Source organism: Medicago sativa, chromosome 3 (genome assembly GCF_051527215.1).
Source record: "Medicago sativa cultivar Bolivia chromosome 3, Bolivia_mono, whole genome shotgun sequence".
Lineage (NCBI taxonomy): Eukaryota > Viridiplantae > Streptophyta > Magnoliopsida > Fabales > Fabaceae > Medicago > Medicago sativa.
Window position 1 is genome coordinate 77,118,119 of NC_140751.1, and position 19,802 is coordinate 77,137,920.

Genomic DNA, 19,802 nt, shown 5'->3' on the forward strand with positions numbered 1-19,802 from the left:
TACAAGTGTAGGATCATTCAGAAGAGTTAGAATGCAGTAGTGATTGCCTTAATAATCTGCAGATGGTGAATATCCATGTTAGAGCATGTAGAATTTCTCAGCATGCAATGAGTTTGATACGGTTCATACTTGCAAATTCAACATCGTTAAGGACTCTTACTTTTAAAGTTTGTCCTGGTTCTAAGAGTTTAGATGCACATAGAATTTTAGAAGATTTGTTACATATGAAAAATTTGGTGCTGGTGCATTCCGGAATATAGAATCCGGATTGCATCAGCACCATGAAAAAAGGGTGTTTAGGGGGTTTTCGGATTATGTAATCCGAAAAAATCATGTAACGCGCCCTATTTTTTGAGCTTTCCGGATTACAAAATCCGGAAAAATCCGTAACTCACATTGAAAGTCAACAAATAGGGTGAAAAATGATGTTTCCGGATTACATAATCCGGAATACGTTAAACAATTCGGATTTTGTAATCCGGAATGTGATTATATGGAGGATTTCTCTAGTATGACCAATACTTTTTTCCAGAAACAAGCCTTGAATTGCATAAAAAAATGGTTGGGATATTTTGTTGGGAAGAATAAATCCTTGGAACCCGGTGTTGGAGTACTTATTTCTCTACATAACAATGCTCAAAGTATGAAGTTGACATATTCATAACTCTTGTGATGAATGAGACAAGTAAAGTTTCAATACTCACTTCAAAGCATTAGAATCATGACCTAACAAGTATTTGAAAACTTCATTCAGTGATGATGCCTTTGGAAGAAAGAAATTAAGAAAGACAACTCAGTAATATCATTCATATTATATTTAAAATCTGCAGCACATTGCAAAATATACCTCTCTCCATAAATGTTAAGTGCACCGTTATTTTTAAAATCTGTAGCTTGTACATAACCAATTCCATAGCAATAGAAAGCTTAAAATCAAAAAAATTCTGGAAAAACATCATTCTGGATTATAAAATCCGGAAAACTCCGAGGGTAATTTTGGAAAAAAATAGGGCGCGCGAGGAAAGGCATAGGGTGGGAAAAGTAATACTCTAATTTTTTTGATTGAATTTACTAACAAAACATTTTAATAAATAATGTACACTTCTTCAAACAAAATAATACACTTTGATTTATGGATCGAATGGATTATCCGACCAATAAAATCTAATAATGGATTGGATGGACATAACATAATACTTAATGGATGTATTTGATGGTTTTTTTTAACAAAAAAAAATAGTGGATTGTAATAGATTAATAGACATTTTTTAATCCATCCATTTTGCCACCCCTAACCAACACCCATGAAATTGTTTGTCGCTTGAAATTTAATTTAGAAAGTACATTAGCATCAAAGCCAAACAAATGGAATCTCAAGAGATAATTGCTCTAATTCAGAAAACGTGCGATTTCTTCAACTAATTTTGTATCTCTTCCAAAATTTCAGTCAGTAAAAGCTATTAAATTGAAATTAGCTCGTAGAATAATAAAACATGGAGCTAATCCAATAGTAATTTTTACTCTATATAAGATAAACTAAGAATTACTCCTAAGACATTGGATGTATGATTCTATATTTATTCACAGAGAAAAAAGGAAGAAGGTTTTAACTAACTAATTCAACTGAAGCAATCTTTGCTGCATAACAGAAGAACCTACCATTCCTAAAGTCCTCTTCTCATCAAATTCTTGCAAGACATTAATAAGTTTCCGCGCTTTCTTCTCCGCTTGAGGAGTGCCATCAGTAAGAATCGCATAAAGCGAAGGCATAATCACCGAAGCATCCTTTGCCAAAACACTAACAACCTCGCCACCAACATGAACACATAGTGAAACCAAAATGGAAACACAGTACTCCTTCTCCGCACGCGAATTTGCAGATTGCAAAATCCCGATAACCAAAGACAAACCCGAGCATTCTAATACAGCACGAGCACCTTCCACATTCTCCGCCAATGCTACCAAAACCGCTAAACAATCATTAACAACATAACCTTTATCCAAAGAACGTAAGACTTTAACAATAGCCGGGACAGCACCAGAGTTAAGCACCTTAGAATGATTCTTATGAAGCAATAACAACCCGAAAATTGCAAGCACCGCGTTCTTTTTTCCTCGAATTGTTCCTTCCTTTATCAATTTCACTAAACTAGAAACTGCCTCTGAATTTTCGCCTATTAATTTTCTGTACTCTTTCACCGAAGTGAGGTAAAATATTATACCAGCTGCAACTCGACGGGCTTCTAAACTAAATCCTTTTCTGAGAACTGTAACAATAGGTTTTAAACCTCTACTCTCCATGATAACTTCGCGGCCATTAGTATGCTTCGAAAGCTTCAAAAGAGCAGCAATTGCGTTCTCTTGCGTTGTTGAAGTTAGAACAAGATCAATCAACGGTGGCACAGTTCCGATTTCAACCAAACACGCCGTGTTGAAAACATTTGACTTTGCAAGTAAACGAATCTCATAAGCTGCTTTGTTTTTCTGTTCCTCTGTTCCGAAAACTAGTCTCCGAGCTAATGACCATGACGTGAATTGTATCGCATGTGCTGCAGCCGGACTACCAGGATTAACGGTGGCTACGGTTTTGCTGATGTGGAGCTTGGATGTTGAAATTGAAATTTTGTTATCATAACAGAATTGTTGGATAAGTGTTTTAAGTGCTGTGTTGGGAAAAAGCTCAGTGGAAATGAGTCTTTCTCCTGTTTTCGGACATGTCATGTTTCCTGCTTTAAACCATTTTTGAATTGAGGTTCTGTTGTATGTTTGTCCTGTTGAAACAGTTACAGGATCTGTCATTAATTCCAGAGAAATTGGACAACGGTAATCATCCGGTGTTATGTAGTTTAACATCTCTGCTGTGCACCTGATTTCGGTTTTGTTATGGCTTAGCAGTTGAAAATCCAGTGTTTCGAATATTACCACACGACAATAGCACAGAAAACCTATTAAACCACTCAACAAATGAACATCTTTCTCTAGATGTTGATGTTTCTCTCGTTCTTCGTCTTGGAGGAATTTGATTTCGTTGTTACAATCGAACCAAGTTTTGATTCCAAGATAATCAAGTACTTGTGTGATGGAATCTACCTCAGGTTCAATTCCTTGTTCGAATTGATTCAAAATTGAGTTGACGCATTTGGCTGTGTATTCATCATTATGATCAAATTCTAGCTGGATATTTCTAGCTTGTTTGGTTAGTAATTGAATTACCTCTTTAACCTCATCGCATACATCCATGAGGTTGAGGGGTAACGCGTCAAGAGATTTTGATACGGAGCTGATGAGAAGATGAAACTGTGTGGCGACGAATTGGTATTTGACGAGCAACCAGAGACCTGCGCCTTGGATTGAACAGTCTTGGAATAAGAAGTGAATTTTTTGTAGTGTGAAGTGAAGTTCCAAGAAGACAGGAATGATTGGTTTCGGGATGAAAGAATTATGTGATTGAAGCTCTTGGAAGAATATGAGAAGAATTTGGATTTGGCGTTTTGTTTCTCTGGCGTTTGGCTTTTGAGTAGGGAAGGTATTTGGTTGAAAACTGCATATGTTTTGTGAAAGAGTGATTAGGGAAGTGAGGAGAGTTGAAGGAGAGATGGATTTGCAGGGGTGGACTGCTGGGAAGGATAAGGGACGGCGTTGGGTTGGAGTCATTTAAGAATTTGGAGCAGAGGGGAATTAGAAAAGTGTGTTCAGAAGAATGAGAATGATGATGATTCAATTATTATATGATGATGATATGGTCAAAGGAATTTTAATCCTATGCAATTTTCTGATTTTTTTTCTTTTTTAAAATAAATGAATAAAATAAATAATCCATTGACATTGGATTTGGAACTGAAGTACTCAATGGATTTGAATCCATGACAGTGGCACGGCTGTGAGATTTTAAATCAACACAGAAGGGAGGGAGGTATGTTACTGTTACATCAGTCCATTTTTGAGGTAAAAAAAGAACCAGGATTAATTTTTCAAATTATAATATTATGTTTTGCCATATGATTTGAGATTTTATCATTAAAAAATGTATGATTTGAGATTGATTCATGGTAATGTTTGGATAAGGTGGTTTTGCTTCTACTACAAAGTTTTCTGATTGAAAGTGCTGTCTATATTTAATGTGTTTATTTGAAAAAAAAAATTAACATTAATTCCGGTAACTAATCATTTTGAATTAAACTTTTTTCAGATAAATTTACATGTAACAATAGTAGTTTTTTTCTTCTTAAATTTAAATTTAGACTATAATTAAAGAAAACTCCAAAGCTAACTATCAATTTTAGTCCGACATTATGTTACAAATTTGCCATAAACATTTTTTTTTTCAAATTAAAATTTATAAACATACAACGTCAATATTGTTTCGGTACATAAAAATCACACTTTTGTATCAACCAATACCCCTTTTATAAAAGATAATGTAAGAACTAGATATAAAGTAGACAATACCTTAGAAAAATGATGTTGTGGACTTGAGATTGAAGTATTAATGTATCTTTAAGAATATTGCATATTTTTTTTTTTTTTTGAAAAAATCAAAATGAGATATATTAACAACGGCGGTGAAACACTCCTAGTACAAGATGTACTAAAGGAGCCACCCCGGAAAACACCAGTTCAAACAAAATATATACAAGCAAGTGGATCAGTCGATCCCCAAACAAAATAAAGGATCCGACCACCACATTTGAGTGCCATGAACAAAAACAGTATTATGAGCTTTTAGCCACCATAATGAGTGGTATTTTGCTTTTTCTAACAGCTGATCTATAGATGTGTCACTATCATTAAACAACCTGTTGTTGCGTTCTTTCCACACAAGCCAGACACAAAGAAGCCATATCAGTTGAAGGAAGGACCTTCGTGCCTTTGAATAACCTGTACAATGTATAAATTGATAAAAATGATCCCTACAATTATGTGGATCTACTCCTGATATGCCTATCCACAACCTGATGTGTTGCCAAAGAGAGCTAAAGACATTGCAATGAAAAAACAAGTGAGATGCCGTTTCAAGAATATTGCATATTATATGCAGGAGCCGCGGTTCGAATTCCGATCTCTTCACTTATTTACCTTAAAAAGGTGAATATCTAACCACTAAACTGTTTAAAAAAGATAATTAATATTTTGAATTTTATTTTGAGGAAATTAATATTTTGAAAATTATTTTTCAATTTGCCTGTAGTAGGAATCCGTATATTGGTTTGGTATTTTTTTTTTTATGAGGTAGTTTAATAGACAGAAATTTATTCTTTTTGAACAAAGACAGAAATTTATTCTTAAAATGAATAGATGAGAAAATCTGAAATTCAAACCTTAACATATATCACTAGATAATATTTACTTTACTAATCAAACTGTAGTGATATGTCGGTATAAAAGCACTATGGTTAAGTTCACAAAAATAAATAAAGAAAAAGGACTGTACTAAAGGTTTTTTTTGACACAAACTGCACTAAAGGTTAAATAATACTATTTTGTCAAAATGAAAAAGCACTGTGCTTGATGTCGGTCAATCACACATTTCTGTCCAATGCCTCTAAAGAAAAATTATTTATTGACAGCAAAAAAAGAAAAATTATTTATTTGTCAAAATATAATCATTATACTTCTATAACAAAATATAAGCAAAACAATATAATAAGTTGAGTTTTGTCAGAAAAGTATAAAAGTTGAGTATATTTACATCAAATTTGTTCAAAAGGAAATATAATTTTTTGAATTCTTTTGCTTATATTTTATTACACGCATGGTAAATAATAATCATCAAAATCAAGACAAATTTAATAACAGTTGTAAAATTTTCCTTAAAAAAAATAACAGTTGTGAAATTTGTTTGGTTTTGCATTCGTGAATCTTACTAGATTACTGTTTATATGTGGTTTTATATTTTTGTTTTGGGGTGTTTGTAACTAGTTATGCATAAAATGACAAATTTATATTTATGTTCATCATCTAAATTTTGCTTGGAATATCTTTGATTTTATTTCACTATGTATTTATTTTTTAAATTCAAAGATCTAAAATTTGATATTTTTTTAAAAATAAAAAAAAATGAATTAAAAAACCCTCTCTCTTCTCTCCTTCTCAAACCCTAGCCGTCACCCCTTTCTTCTTCTTCTTCTTTTTAGTGGGGTGATTTAGGGTCAATTTTGACTCAAAAATCACCCCTCCAAATTGTTTTTCCTGCTATCCTAATTGAATAAGTGATTTCACATATTTTCTGTTTTCTTTCGTTTGTTTTTGTGATTTCGTCATCTCTGAACGACTCTGTTTGTTTTGATTTCCCGTCTTTGTGCGGTGTGTTTTTGATTTCCCATCTTAGTGCGGTGTTTTATTTGATTCAGGTTGAAAGATTAACTTTGAGCAAGTGCAGATCCGATCAATGACAATGACTTTGGCGGCGTCAACGTTGCAGATCCAGAGACATGAGTATTCTGCGGACATAAATATAGTCATATTAGTCATATTTGTAGGCATAGATACTTTGCCGTTTTATTCTATTAACATGGATGTTGTGAGTTTGTTCACAGATTCATCCTTTTTGTTTTTAGCAAATTTGAATTTGTATTGTATCGATGTACTCTATCAATTTGAATGAATGAATATCGTTTATTTTTGTAAAAAAAAAAAAATGACTTCAGATTATATGATGATTATATGATTCAAGCCAAGAAGAAGAACATAATAAATTGAACTCAGTTGTTTATAAACTTTAAAAGAAACAAATTCGAGTTAAAATAAAATTCATATTTAACTCGAGACAAATTTCAAGCTAAACAAATTCTTATTGAATCGAATTCAAGAACGAGTAAAAATTCGAGTGCTTTTCGGCTCTAATCACAACATAATCAAACATAATCCAAATTTATTTAATCAAAGTGGAGAAAAAGATAGGTTTATTGAACAAATTACAAGTCACCAACACAACATCCAGTGGAGGATGTGTTCCAACACGACCCGCATCTTATGTATGATATCATCCTACTTATTAATTAACTAACATTATCTTACCTCTATTGAAGTAGACATCACATTACATGTATACATGTCACACCCGTTATTTATTCTCAATCACATCAAAACCAACCATATACTTAATTAACTCATATTTACAACCATGCTGGATTCTTTAGAGGTGTAACCACAGCCTTAACTTGCAAGTAATTATGAAGACTATATATACCTTTCTCCCTTCCTACCCCACTCATCTTGTACCCACCAAATGGAATTGCAGCATCAAACAAATCAAAGCAATTAATCCACACTGTTCCTGCCCTCAATCCTCTCATCAACGTATTTGCAGTGTCCAAATTATTTGTGAACACTCCTGAAGCAAGACCATAACGTGTATTATTTGCCCTTCTTATGACTTCATCAGTGTCCCTATTGGATTCATCAAATCAAATAAGATTAGTCTCAATTATTTAATTTGTCTTTTTGGGCTCAAACAGATTTGTTAGTACTAGTACTAGTCCTTTTTTTTTTTGTGAATATACTAGTACTATAGTCTTATAAATGTGAAAAGGGATACATACTTGAATTTCAATATGGTTTGAACAGGGCCAAAGATCTCATCCTTAGCTATTGACATGTCATCCTGATTAATCACTTGCGTCACATATCATTTCAAAATAAAATAGTTGATAAATTTAGTCCGTCAAATTTACAAAATAACAATTTAGTCCCTTAATTGAACAATCTCAGTCATCATAATCATTTTCCTAAATTATAAAATAGTTGATAAATTTAGTCCGTCAAATTTACAAAATTGAACAATCTCAGTCATCATAATCATTTTCCTAAATTTAGAACCTCAATTTCAAAGATTTTATGCTTGTCTAGATGCTACAAAATATTATTCAAGGTGAATATATAGACGAAATAGATTAAGATCTTTAAATTAAGGGACTGATTTACTATTTTGTAAATTCAAAAGACTAAATCACCATTTATTTGTGTTTGAGGGTATAAGAAATGTTGGCATGATCACCTGAACATTTGAGAAGACTGTTGGTTGGACAAAGAAGCCCTTTGTGCTAATTCTGTCACCACCACATTCTAGAGTAGCATTGCTTTCAACACCTGACCTGATGTATTTGAGGATTTTCTCAAATTGTTGTGAATCAACCTGGGATTCTCAGAACAGGCAAGCACATGATATCAGTCATGTTCAATCATGTGGATATCATGTTTGAGTAGCACGCACACAATAGCTTGTAAACGTATATTATAGAGACGGAGGGAGAGATTCAATCCCGCCTACACCATAATACTAATTATACTAACATGTTATTCTTAAAAGTATATTATTTTGTTCTTGGATATCAAATTTGACGAGATTTCTTAATTACGGTTCAACTGCTTTAAACCAGTCAAACAACTCGAGGCAAAATTAGAATTAAACCATCAAACTAACCAAACCGTGGTATAAAGGCTGGTCCAAGGTTCAACTGTTTTATGTCGAAAACACTGGTTATTAGACATATTATTAATTACCTGTGGACCTTGTTCGACACCTTTCTTGAATGGATCGCCAACAACACGTTTCAAAGCAGCGGTCTTGGCTTTCTCCAAGAACTCATCATATATTCGTTCATGGACATAAGTACGCGACCCAGAACAACAACATTGACCCTAATTGTTCATAAGCTTGTAAATATCTTATGCACATGTGCAACTTAGAGAATTATTTGAAATCAAAATCAACCTGATTAAAGAACAAAGCAAAATGTGCAAGTTCAACAGCCTTGTCAACATCAGCATCCTCACACACTATAAATGGTGATTTTCCTCCAAGCTCTAATGTCACTGGCTTGAGGTTGCTTTTTGCAGCCAATTGATATATTATTTTTCCTGTGTCAGTTGATCCAGTGAATGCTATCTGCAATTTCAATAGAATTTATACATTACTAATCAACATGTTTAACTTTTTCTCAAACATTATGTGCTGAAAATTAAAATCAACTCCTAATAACAGTTGGCTGCATAAGGGATTGTTCCTATATATAATATCCATCATATGTATAGGGAAAAAGTAAAGACCTTTTCACCAACACGGGCCGATCTAAGCTTAAGAAAGCCCAAGGCCCATCAGCAGAAAAAAAATACTATAAAGGGTATGTTAAGATTAGTGATATAAGATGGAATTAAGTGGAGTGAATTGAAATAGGCTGATGAGTCGAAAGACCTAAAATTATGTTTTCGTCTTCGATGGCTGGCTAATTAAACAAGTTAACTAACGATGTATTAAAAAAGAACCTGCACTATGAAACATTGACACGTACACCGAATGCAAAACTGACACGTCACACTAGTAATAATAATTTGAGATAATGGAATAACCGAATATAACAACATGATGTGTTGATATAGTGTCAGTGTCCGCCACAAGTACCAGGATGGACACAGACATGTCTTCAATTTAAAGTGTCGGTGCTGCATAGAACATGCATATGTGTTTAAAGGGTTAACCTTGTCAACATCCATATGACTGGCAAGAGCAGAACCAGCAGTTGGACCAAAACCAGACACAACATTTAGAACCCCTGGTGGAAGACCAGCCTGACACAAAACAAGCATTTTAGATAGACAACAATGTGCAATCCAATGCAGAATCTTAATTAGTGTTCTTCAATTTGGAGCTATATACATTCAATTATGACTACCTCTTGAAATAGCTGTGCTGCAAATAAACCAGTTAAAGGTGTTTGTTCAGCAGTCTTTACTACAACAGTATTACCACATGCTAATGCAGGACCAACTTTCCAAGCAAACAACAATAGAGGAAAGTTCCAAGGTATGATTTGTCCTGCAACTCCAATTGGTTCATGCAATACTTGTACATGATAATTCCCATCAGCTGGAACTGTGAGACCATGTATTTTATCTGCCCAACCTGAATTAATAGGAGGTCGAATATCACCAAAAATCAGTAGTATATAAATGAAGAAAGAAATGAACATCTTATTGGTTTCACTGTTCTGTCTCACCAGCATAGTAGCGGAGCAAACGTACAAACATAGGTACTTCAATGTTTGCAGCTTGCTCATAAAGCTTGCCGTTATTCCATGTTTCCAGTGCTGCAAGTTCATCGCTGTGTTTCTCAACCAAATCAGCAACACGCAATAGGATCCGTGATCTTTCCTGCAGGAGCAAGACTTAAGAGACATCGATCTAGTTGGTTAAAATATGAGTTTAATGACTATGCACTAATAGTTGAAAAAAGTTCTACACATACATCCAATTGTATCTTACTAGATTGGTTTAGAAGTCATTAAACTCAATATATGTCAAGGATGTGTTATGGTTTACATTTTTTTGTCACAAACCACAGTTTCAGCTGTAACATCACTTCAGTTTAAAAAGACCATAATAGTAAGTAAATTTAGTATAAATATTTGCTTCTTTTAGATATAGTTAGAGATTTGTTGGAATTAGTTGGAGTTTGTTATAGGTAGTTATAACTTACAAGTTGGTTAGTATTAATTTTAGGGAGGAGATTGTCTCCGGTTCTTTTCTCTCATGTGTAATCTAAGCCCTCCATTAAATAGGTGAGAGGATGTGTTTGTAATAATAAAAAGGGAGAGAGAGTGTTACTAAAGCTGGATTGTTAGGCACCGGAGAAAACAGGAGGGATCTCCACCGGAGAGGATCCACTCGTTAGTCAAGATTTGTTAGCTTAGTTATGATCACTACATATTTGTGACTTAAGAAGCAATTATTATTAAAGTCAGAGATGACTAATGATCTAATGGTTATGATCTGTGAAGCCCGGATACGAGATATGATACGGATACGATACTGCACCGATACGCCGATACGGGAAAATTTCAAAAATCAAGATACGATACGGCTGGGATACGTTAATAAAAAAAATTATATAATTAAATGTACAATATAATTATAACCATTTTTTTAATATTCAAATATATTAACAAACAAAAGAAACCAGTCATAGGCTCGTAGCACATCAACATAAATATAAATAATATTGACGATGAAGAGAGTGATGATTAATGATCAATTGCCAGTGTAAAAAAATCTTTATCTACAATGAATTAAATTCTTCTATGAATTCTAAATGGAGTTTAATTTATTTACACTGCAGTTTACACATGTATCCAATGATACGTTGTCATATCAATTAATGAGGTATGTAACTTAAACTCTTTCAAATAATAGATATTTCTCTCAATTTATTTTCCCATTTGTTGGGAAACAGGATATTTCTAGTAACTACGAAAATTTTAAACCATAGTTAAATAAATGTGTAGTGTAGAAGTAGGGTAAAATTAGAAGGCAGAGGAAATTCATACATAAGGGGTCATCTTTGGCCATGGTCCTTCATCAAAAGCCTTTCTAGCGGCAGATACTGCACGATTGATATCTTCTTGATCACCTTCAGCAACATGAGCAATCACTTCCCCAGTTCTTGGGTCATAAGCAGGAAAAGTTTTTCCTATTCACCAATCATAAATTGTACCCCGTTATATTTTACAACTTGTCACAACTATACACTACACTAGGTATTAGTATACTATTAAATCATATGAACCTGATGCAGCATCCACAAATTTCCCATTAATGAGATTCTTTGTGTATCTTATTTCCACAGATGGTGTGATTAATTCATCAACTTCAGCAGCAGTGCTCAACCTGCTTATGTTTCTACTCCTTTGAGTGTGTCTTCCTTCATAAAAAAAAGGTTAACATTAATGAGGCTTGTTAATTTTTTCTAATAATGGATTAAACATAGGTGATTAGTGATAATTTTCTGTCACCTAATGTATGAAGCAGAGAAGCAAAGCCAAGAGAAGGCCTAGGGAAAGATTGAGAACGACAAACCAAGGAGAAAAATCTGCGTGCTGCCATGATAAAAAAAGATTGTTACCAACTTAGGCTCATTGGCATTGTTTTGTTCTACTTAGTATAAGTACTAATACAATATTTTTATTTTATTTCAAAAGAATGCTGAATCATGCATGTTTCCTATAAACAAAACAACAAAAGTCATAGTTTGGTTTCCTCGTGTCATCCTCCTTAAATTTTATGTCTCGACACGTTGCAATTTTAGCAATTCACAAAGCTATAGAAGTAGAGAACCAAAGCTAGTTATAACACATGGCTAAATTTTAGACTTCCTTTTAAAAAAATGAGCAAGTTATTCACATATCAATTAAAATCACTCAAGACAAGAGTACTCCATTTACATTTTCCTTATAGAATGATATGTTTGATATAGTTAGTATAATACACGTGACTTAGGCTTACCTAACTTATAATAACTTACTAGCGGATTTTTCCGACATTGCCCGCGGAGTTATATATAATAAGATGAATGCTAACAATATTCTCTTTTGAACACCCTTTCAAATACTCACCCTCTTATTGGTTTAAATCATTGTGGCTCTACACTTTGAAAATTGAACTCTCACAAAATGGTGGGACATACATTGATTTCATCCAATAAATCAGTGAATGTCAGAAAGAGTGTTAAAAAGTGAGTGTCGCTAGCATTCCTCGTATAATAATACTATTGAAATTCTGTAGAATATTAATTAAAATTTCATATATCTCATTCAAAATAATAATAAAAAGATTACTCATATTTTGGTCCATGTATGTTGGTCAAATGACATAATAGACGAAATCAATTGAATGATGCACCTCAATCGAAATTTCAGAAGTAAAATAATCGTGAAGATATAGAAGGAAAAAACATAAGGTAAATACACGTAAATTTATAAATATTGATGAGGTCATTCTAGATAAAGATTTTAGGAGTATTTTAGGAGTTGTGCTTCAAATGTTGCATAAAAAATTTCATCACAGGAGGGACATACATCAAAGGTTGGTGCGTTCAAAAGGAATGATAATTTGCAAACCTTTGAAGTGTTAACTTTCAAACTAGGATCTGCTTATGAGGTAGAAATCCTCAGTTTTAACCTGATTTAAGATATATAAAAAATATACAAAGTGTGAAGGAAGGAGTGATCTCATTGTCACCAGCATGTTAAAATTTTGTTGCGGTCAAAGTCATTATCCAATATCACTACTGAACCAATTCCATGCTATAGATTTGACAGAGAATCGAGTCAAAATGCTAATGCATTTCATGATATGCATATCCTTGGTTCTTGAAGTGATTTAATGACAAAAAATAACTATAATCAAGAATATAGAAATATCATCCTTATGTGAGGATTATTTTTTTTTTTTTTTAGATTTTTCTTGGCATTTTTTTTTAAAGATTTTCTTGGCATTGTTTATTGAAATTTGTATTGTTTATTTTTCACTGATATTGATGAATTATTGTTTATTTTTTCAATAAAAAGAACCAAAGAAGGTAAATTGTTTAATTGGGAAATTAACTTTTTTTCTTCTTATTTATAATGGAAATTTATTTTTTTATTTTTATTCTTTTGACTCAAATGTCTTTATTTCTTAACCAATACTCATACGTTTAAGGTGTTTCTAACCAAAACGCTTTATTTAAAAATGAGTGATACGGTGTGTTTGATTTGGCGGGAAAATTAAGGAAAGCACACAAATTTAACTATTTTTATGTTTCTTCTATTAAAAAAAATTCCTTTTCATGTTTCTTGCATGTCTATCTTTCCACTCTTTTTATTGAGTTATGAATGTTGTTTTTTATGAAATTTTGATTTTGATTAAAAATATATGTACAAATGTATGTGAGTATTATAATAAACTATGTTTAGTTTTTTTTTTCAATGATACCAACAATATAATAAATTTAATATAAATTTTTATCTTTTTAATAACACCAATAAAAAATAAAAATAATGAAAAATCAGACTAAAATTACATATTCTCTTTATATATTTATATATAGTATAGATACCCCGGCCACTACCAAAAAAAATATAGTATAGACACCGCACGAAACAAGGAAAACAAATATAATATGTAAACTCAAAATATTGTCTCAATTAACTACTTGAAAATTTTTGTTCCCTTGAAAAAGTATGTAAGAGACATAAAATATATTTCAAACCCTATGATATTATATTACTGTCGTTAGCAATTAATATAATAAGTTATATATATATATATATATATATATATATATATAATGTAATTTAAAAGTTATTATATTATTGTCTTTAGCTATAAATATAAAATCAATGTCCCAAATACGCTAATATGGAGGGACTTGGGGTTCGAATCCAAAATTATTCACTTCTTCATATTTAAAGTGTGCGAGTCTAGTCACTGAGCTGTCTGACAAAACAAAAAGGTAAATGTATATTTAATACAGTTTTGTGCAAAACTAAGGGTATTTTTTTAGGTGTTTTTTGTATAGGTTAATAATGGAATATACTTGGGTGATATTGAGTTTTAGTGACATTAGTGACTTTAGTGCATGTAATTGATAAATAAATGATTAAAATAAATTATTTTCATGACATAAAATAATTGGTTAAGAAAGAGATAGAAACAAAAATATAAGAGTCGCCAAACTCAAAGTCACCCAATAAAACCCGTTTCGTTATTAACTTAGCCACTCATGATTTTCTCAATTCATATATTTTTAGCTTCTCATGAAAATGTAATATTATAATATGGAATCCAATTTTTTTTTAATAAAACAGTAAATTTAATCTCTAGTTTTTACTAAAAATAGTAAAAGTTCACCTTTTAATGATTTTTGAGCAGCCCACATTAGATGCACCCAATAATAATATTCCAATGCAATATTTAATAAATATAGCATATAATAGTACCCGTAAGCGTGCATAGTTCAGTTGGTAGGAATTTTGTGGTATGCAAATGTTTGAGTTCGAACCTTAGATTTCTCACTTATTTATTTCAAATGGTGAATATCTAGTCTGTTAGTTTTTGATTTAGCAACCTTTGATGTTAGGTTTATTCGGAGACAAGCCAACGAAGTCACTCATAGTTTTGTTGATATGCACGTTATGTTAGTTTCCATATCCATATTAGAATTTCATCTTGCATCTCTGCCATTATCATGAATGAAATGCAATTAGTTTCTTGTCAAAAAAATCTAGCCACTAGACTACTTGATAAAAAATATATGACATATAGCAGCAATTTTTGAGTCATATAATGTCTTTTAATTAAGAATTTCATGTTTTGTTTGCGAAAAAAAATCATATTTTCCTAATTAAGAAATTTTCATTGTTATCTAGGAGTTTTACTTTTAGATGTTAGATTTTTCTTTTTTGACTTGATTATAATATTTTAGATGATCTTAGGGGGAAAATAATTAATACATTAAGGTCTTTTATATGAGACCTGTTTTTTTTTGGTCAAGTATGTCTGAGACCTTTTAACATGATTATAAAGATATTTAAAAACTTTTTTTAAAAAAAAAGCATATTCATTGAACAACATATTATATGTTTATACAAATTTCTGAAAGCATGTATTTAATTAATTAACAACCATGCAGTCAACATGGTCAAAAAAATTTCACATTTTATTTGAAAGTAGTCAACCATGATTTCATCATCTTCTTCATTGATACGTAATAAAGTTATAATTTCCTTCTCTTAATTTATCTTTACATTGCCTCATTGTACGGTATATATATGTGAACATATTTCATGACAACTTAGCCACAATTGGATCTCTACATTTCTTGTGTGTTTCCCTTTTGTGGCAGCCAAACATCATGGGTTCTATAGTCCATCCTTCAAGTGTAACTGCTAATGATGAAACTGGTTTCTCTACTCCAAAAATCACTGCTGCAGAAGGCAATGTTGGAGAACCAAGAAGTGATGAACATCCACAAATTCCTGGATGGTTTGCAGAACACTGTCCAATATGGCCAGGTTGGTTAACTTGAATGAATTGTTTATATTTTTTTATATAAATGAAAAAATAATTCATTTTTAAGTAACTCATTGATCAATGTCTTGTTCATATATATAGTTTCCCTTCATTGTATATGACACAGAAACATGTGGAGTTCTTTAATTAGATCAGATAAAATGCAGGAGAACTTAATTTATTAAAATGTTTTCAAGCTTTGCTTTAAATTTTTGTATGCATTTTTTATCCTTGAGTTCTTAATTTTGAAAAAAGAAAATTGTTTGCACATCAAGTGAAAATTATGAAATATTTTACTATGCTTCAACTCCAAGGGTAATTAAATGTAATTATAATTTTGTTATTATGTTGTGTGAAATGCATGCATGTCAGTTTAATGAATAGGTCATTTATTTTAATTTTCCCTACCCCCACACCTTCCTTAAAGAACAATCTTAAGTAGTTAAATATGTTGTCACAACTCACATGGACCTTGCTCAAGAGATAAATGTAAATTATAGTAGCAGATATCATAGACCTCATAATTTTTATTAATCATCTAGAAATGATGATGTTGATTTCTAGTGTTTAAAGCTAACTAAATTGATTGTTGAAATATTGCAGGGGAAGCACACTTCTTGAAGGTAGAAAATATTTGTTTCCAAGGGAAATCTGCATTTCAAGATATGCTAGTTTTTGAGGTAATGATGATAACCATATAAAACATATTATCATAATTACTTATTAATTACTTGGCTTGATATTAAACTATTGAACGTGAAATTTAATTGAATTGCAGACATCAACATATGGTAAGGTATTTGTTCTGGATGGAGCACTCCAACTCACTGAGAAAGATGAATGTTCTTACCAAGAAATGATGACTCACCTTCCTCTTTGCTCAATTCCAAACCCAAAAAAGGTTTACACTACAAATAGTGTTACAAATCCAGTACTATGTTATAAGTGTGCAGTACTATGTTATAAGTGTGTTTTCAATAGTGCAGTACTATGTTATAAGTGTGTTAAACCATGATTTGCTGAAATGTTACATTTTTTGTTTTTCTGTCCTCTAATTTATAGGTGCTGCTTTTCGGTGGAGGAGATGGTGGCATCCTTAGGGAAATTTCCCGCCACTCATCTGTTGAACAAATTGACATATGTGAAATTGACACTATGCTGATTGACGTGAGTAAAATAATGTTTGACCTGCTTTTGTATACTAGTCCCAAAGAGTCAAAATTTGACTTTACACCCTACATGTGTAATGCATGGTATAATGTACTAGTATAGCAAAGTAGATCACCCCCATAATAGTTTCTGAAATTAAAATAATGTTTTAAAATAAAATCATATTGGTATTTTTAAGTCGGTCAATTTAATCATTAGAGTTAGTCTTACATGATCACAAGATCAAATGCATAATTCTTAGACACACACAATATACCAAATATCAATAAAAAGTAGAATCAATTTTTTTATTATTATTAGAAAAAGTGTTTTTTATGTGTGCGCGCACTATGCATTTAGTCCCGTGACCATGTAATATTAACTCTAATCATTGAAATTGTCTTGACAAAGACTAATATGATGAATTCAAAACAAAAAATTATTTTAGGATTTTGTTAAATTTAATTAGGAACCATATTATATGGGTATCTAAATTTATAGATGAAAATGGTGATTATTATTGAATTAATTAAGAAGAACTTTATAAAACAAGGTATACTTTTCTATTAAAAAAAAAAAAATAGTGAAGGGGAAATTTGAAGTCTAAAACTTAAGGTTAGAAGGATAAACTCTTACATATTTCATGTACAAAAGTTATACTAAAATTAAACATCATTTCCTATGATGCCAAATATATAGAGTCTACGATTTTTCTGTTTTCAGGTTTATAAAAAATATTTCCCAGATATAGCTATTGGATACAAGGACCCAAGAGTCAAGCTTCATGTTATAGATGGTATATATAGTATATCCAAAGATATATATATATATATATATATATATATATATATATATATATATATATATATATATATATATATATATTCATTATGTCATTTTTATTATTGTGATGGTTAATTATTTGAAACTGGCGCAGGAACAATTTTTCTGAATTCTGTCCCAAAAGGCACATATGATGCAATAATAGTGGATGCCTTCGACCCTATAAGTATCCCTTTATTAATTTCTCCTCTACTAACTGTTACTTTTGAATTATTTTTACACATATTGTTCAGTATTAATAGTATGATTATAGTTGGTGTTAACTATACATATATTTATGATCCAGGGCCTGATCATGAACTATTTGAAACTCAATTCTTTGAATTGATTTCAAAAGCTCTTCGTCCTGGAGGAGTTCTGTGCATCCAAGCTGAGAGCTTTTGGTTTAAGTCATTGGATATTGAAGAACTTTTAATCAAAAGCCGGAAAATTTTCAAAGGCTCTAGTGATTATGCTTGGACTAATGTCCCAACATATCCAAGGCAAGTGAACATGTGCATAAACTATCCAAAATTAGGATTATACGTGGACTTCAGAAATCCAATTAATATTTGTATTACCAGCTAATTAGTATTTGTTTTGATTAATTCAGTGGAGTGATTGGTTTCTTGCTTTGTTCAACTGAAGGTCCATATGTGGACTTCAGAAATCCAATTAATCCTATTGGTCCTGAAAATTATGGCATATCAAAGCATCCTTTGAAGTATTACAACTCAGAGGTAATTAAGCGCGTGCGCGCGCACACATATATATTTGTTATCTTCTTATATGTATATGTATGTTTGTTATCTTCTTAATGCATAATTTGACACCATTTTATGTTTCAGGTTCATTCAGCTTCATTTTGCTTGCCATCTTTTGCTAAAAGGACAGAAGCTAATAAGAGCACTGCAAAAGAGATTTGATGTTAGCCAGACAGGACCACATAGATTGTAATAAAAATCATGCTAATAATTTAGCATGTCTCTATTCATAACCATTCCGACAATAATCATTGCTAGTTGCTATTATGTCAAGGTTTTTAGAAAATTACTTGTACTTTGGTATACGTAATACTTTCTATTATGCCATGCTTCCAATAAGCTATGTATGCTTCACAAATGTGTTGACTATTAAGCAGAATAATTGAATCAACATTTTATGATATCGTTTATCTATACCAAATCATTGTAATTTTGGTGCAATTGTAGTATTAATGGAGTGGTCGGATGAATAAAAGTTGGATTAGAGAGAGTACAAAACAATGTGCGAAAGAAATTGTAGTTGAACCCAGCATAATTAACATAATTAACCACTTAACTAACAAAGGTATTTATATTTAGAAACTTTCCCTTTCATCGATTTTTTTAAGAAGCCAAATGCGATATATTAAAAAAGGGTCTTGCTAAGGGCTCTTGTTAATGATTCAAAAAGAGAACAAATGATAACTTTTGCGTAGAAAAAGTTGTTTTTTTGATGTTTCAAAGTTTTGAATACATAAATCTCAAGATAAAATTTTCACTTTAATCTTCTTATCAAATACCCTAAGGACACTTGTTAACATTTTCCATTAAAAAATAGGTAAAATTATACTTCTCTAAAAGAAGGTAAAATTATATTTACCGTCCTTTAACTTAATTTTAGATAACAATTTCGTCATTTATCTTTTTTTCATGTTATTTTCGTCATTTTGGTCATTTACATATGAACTTTTAAGATTCAAATCTATGATTTTATTTTGAAATGAGTTCTTAGTGTTCAAATATATAGTTCTTCACTTATGTTTTCATGTGAATTTTAGATTTGATACTTGAAAATTCATATGCAAACAAACTAAAAGAACGAAAATAACATTAAAAAAATATAAAAGACGAAATTGTTATCTAAAGTTATGTTAAAGGACGACGAGTGTAACTTTTCCTAGAAATATATGTCTTAATCAAACACAAGATGCGTCTTTGTAAAAGAAACAATGCCACAATACATCAAGTCTAAACAAGAAACAA

The 19,802-nt window shown here is 31.5% G+C and overlaps 2 protein-coding genes and 1 pseudogene across 3 annotated transcripts; 1 reads left to right on the plus strand and 2 right to left on the minus strand.

The window, feature by feature from the left end:
* Window positions 1-1,384: 1,384 nt before the first annotated feature.
* Window positions 1,385-4,487, minus strand: LOC146940385 (U-box domain-containing protein 18 pseudogene; annotated as a pseudogene). The gene has a single exon (XR_015031987.1). The product of XR_015031987.1 is annotated as a U-box domain-containing protein 18 pseudogene (transcript).
* A 2,367-nt stretch (window positions 4,488-6,854) lies between these two features.
* Window positions 6,855-11,911, minus strand: LOC146940386 (benzaldehyde dehydrogenase, mitochondrial-like). Its single transcript, XM_085754084.1, has 11 exons — window positions 11,787-11,911; window positions 11,561-11,695; window positions 11,322-11,464; window positions 9,996-10,149; window positions 9,672-9,901; window positions 9,478-9,567; window positions 8,714-8,887; window positions 8,503-8,640; window positions 7,997-8,134; window positions 7,542-7,603; window positions 6,855-7,389 (listed from the first exon to the last, which is right to left on the minus strand). The coding sequence occupies exons 1-11, from the start codon at window positions 11,875-11,877 to the stop codon at window positions 7,116-7,118; spliced, it is 1,629 nt and encodes a 542-aa protein (XP_085610210.1). The 5' UTR covers window positions 11,878-11,911; the 3' UTR covers window positions 6,855-7,115.
* A 3,704-nt stretch (window positions 11,912-15,615) lies between these two features.
* On the plus strand, window positions 15,616-18,961 carry LOC146940387 (spermidine synthase 1-like). The gene is made up of 9 exons (XM_085757972.1): window positions 15,616-15,827; window positions 16,429-16,505; window positions 16,604-16,726; window positions 16,888-16,992; window positions 17,698-17,770; window positions 17,912-17,983; window positions 18,104-18,299; window positions 18,410-18,536; window positions 18,645-18,961. The coding sequence occupies exons 1-9, from the start codon at window positions 15,668-15,670 to the stop codon at window positions 18,720-18,722; spliced, it is 1,011 nt and encodes a 336-aa protein (XP_085614098.1). The 5' UTR covers window positions 15,616-15,667; the 3' UTR covers window positions 18,723-18,961.
* Window positions 18,962-19,802: the final 841 nt, after the last annotated feature.

What these genes read in the sequence shown, in the direction of transcription:
- LOC146940387 (XM_085757972.1), top strand. Translation starts at nt 15,668, where the DNA reads ATGGGTTCTATAGTCCATCCTTCAAGTGTAACTGCTAATGATGAAACT. An exon ending in AAGATATGCTAGTTTTTGAG is followed by an intron (nt 16,506 to 16,603) that starts GTAATGATGATA and finishes ATTGAATTGCAG; the next exon opens with ACATCAACATATGGTAAGGT. An exon ending in TTGACACTATGCTGATTGAC is followed by an intron (nt 16,993 to 17,697) that starts GTGAGTAAAATA and finishes TTCTGTTTTCAG; the next exon opens with GTTTATAAAAAATATTTCCC.
- LOC146940386 (XM_085754084.1), bottom strand. Translation starts at nt 11,877, where the DNA reads ATGGCAGCACGCAGATTTTTCTCCTTGGTTTGTCGTTCTCAATCTTTC. An exon ending in GGCCAAAGATGACCCCTTAT is followed by an intron (nt 10,150 to 11,321) that starts GTATGAATTTCC and finishes TTGCTCCTGCAG; the next exon opens with GAAAGATCACGGATCCTATT. An exon ending in CAGTCTTCTCAAATGTTCAG is followed by an intron (nt 7,604 to 7,996) that starts GTGATCATGCCA and finishes GTGATTAATCAG; the next exon opens with GATGACATGTCAATAGCTAA.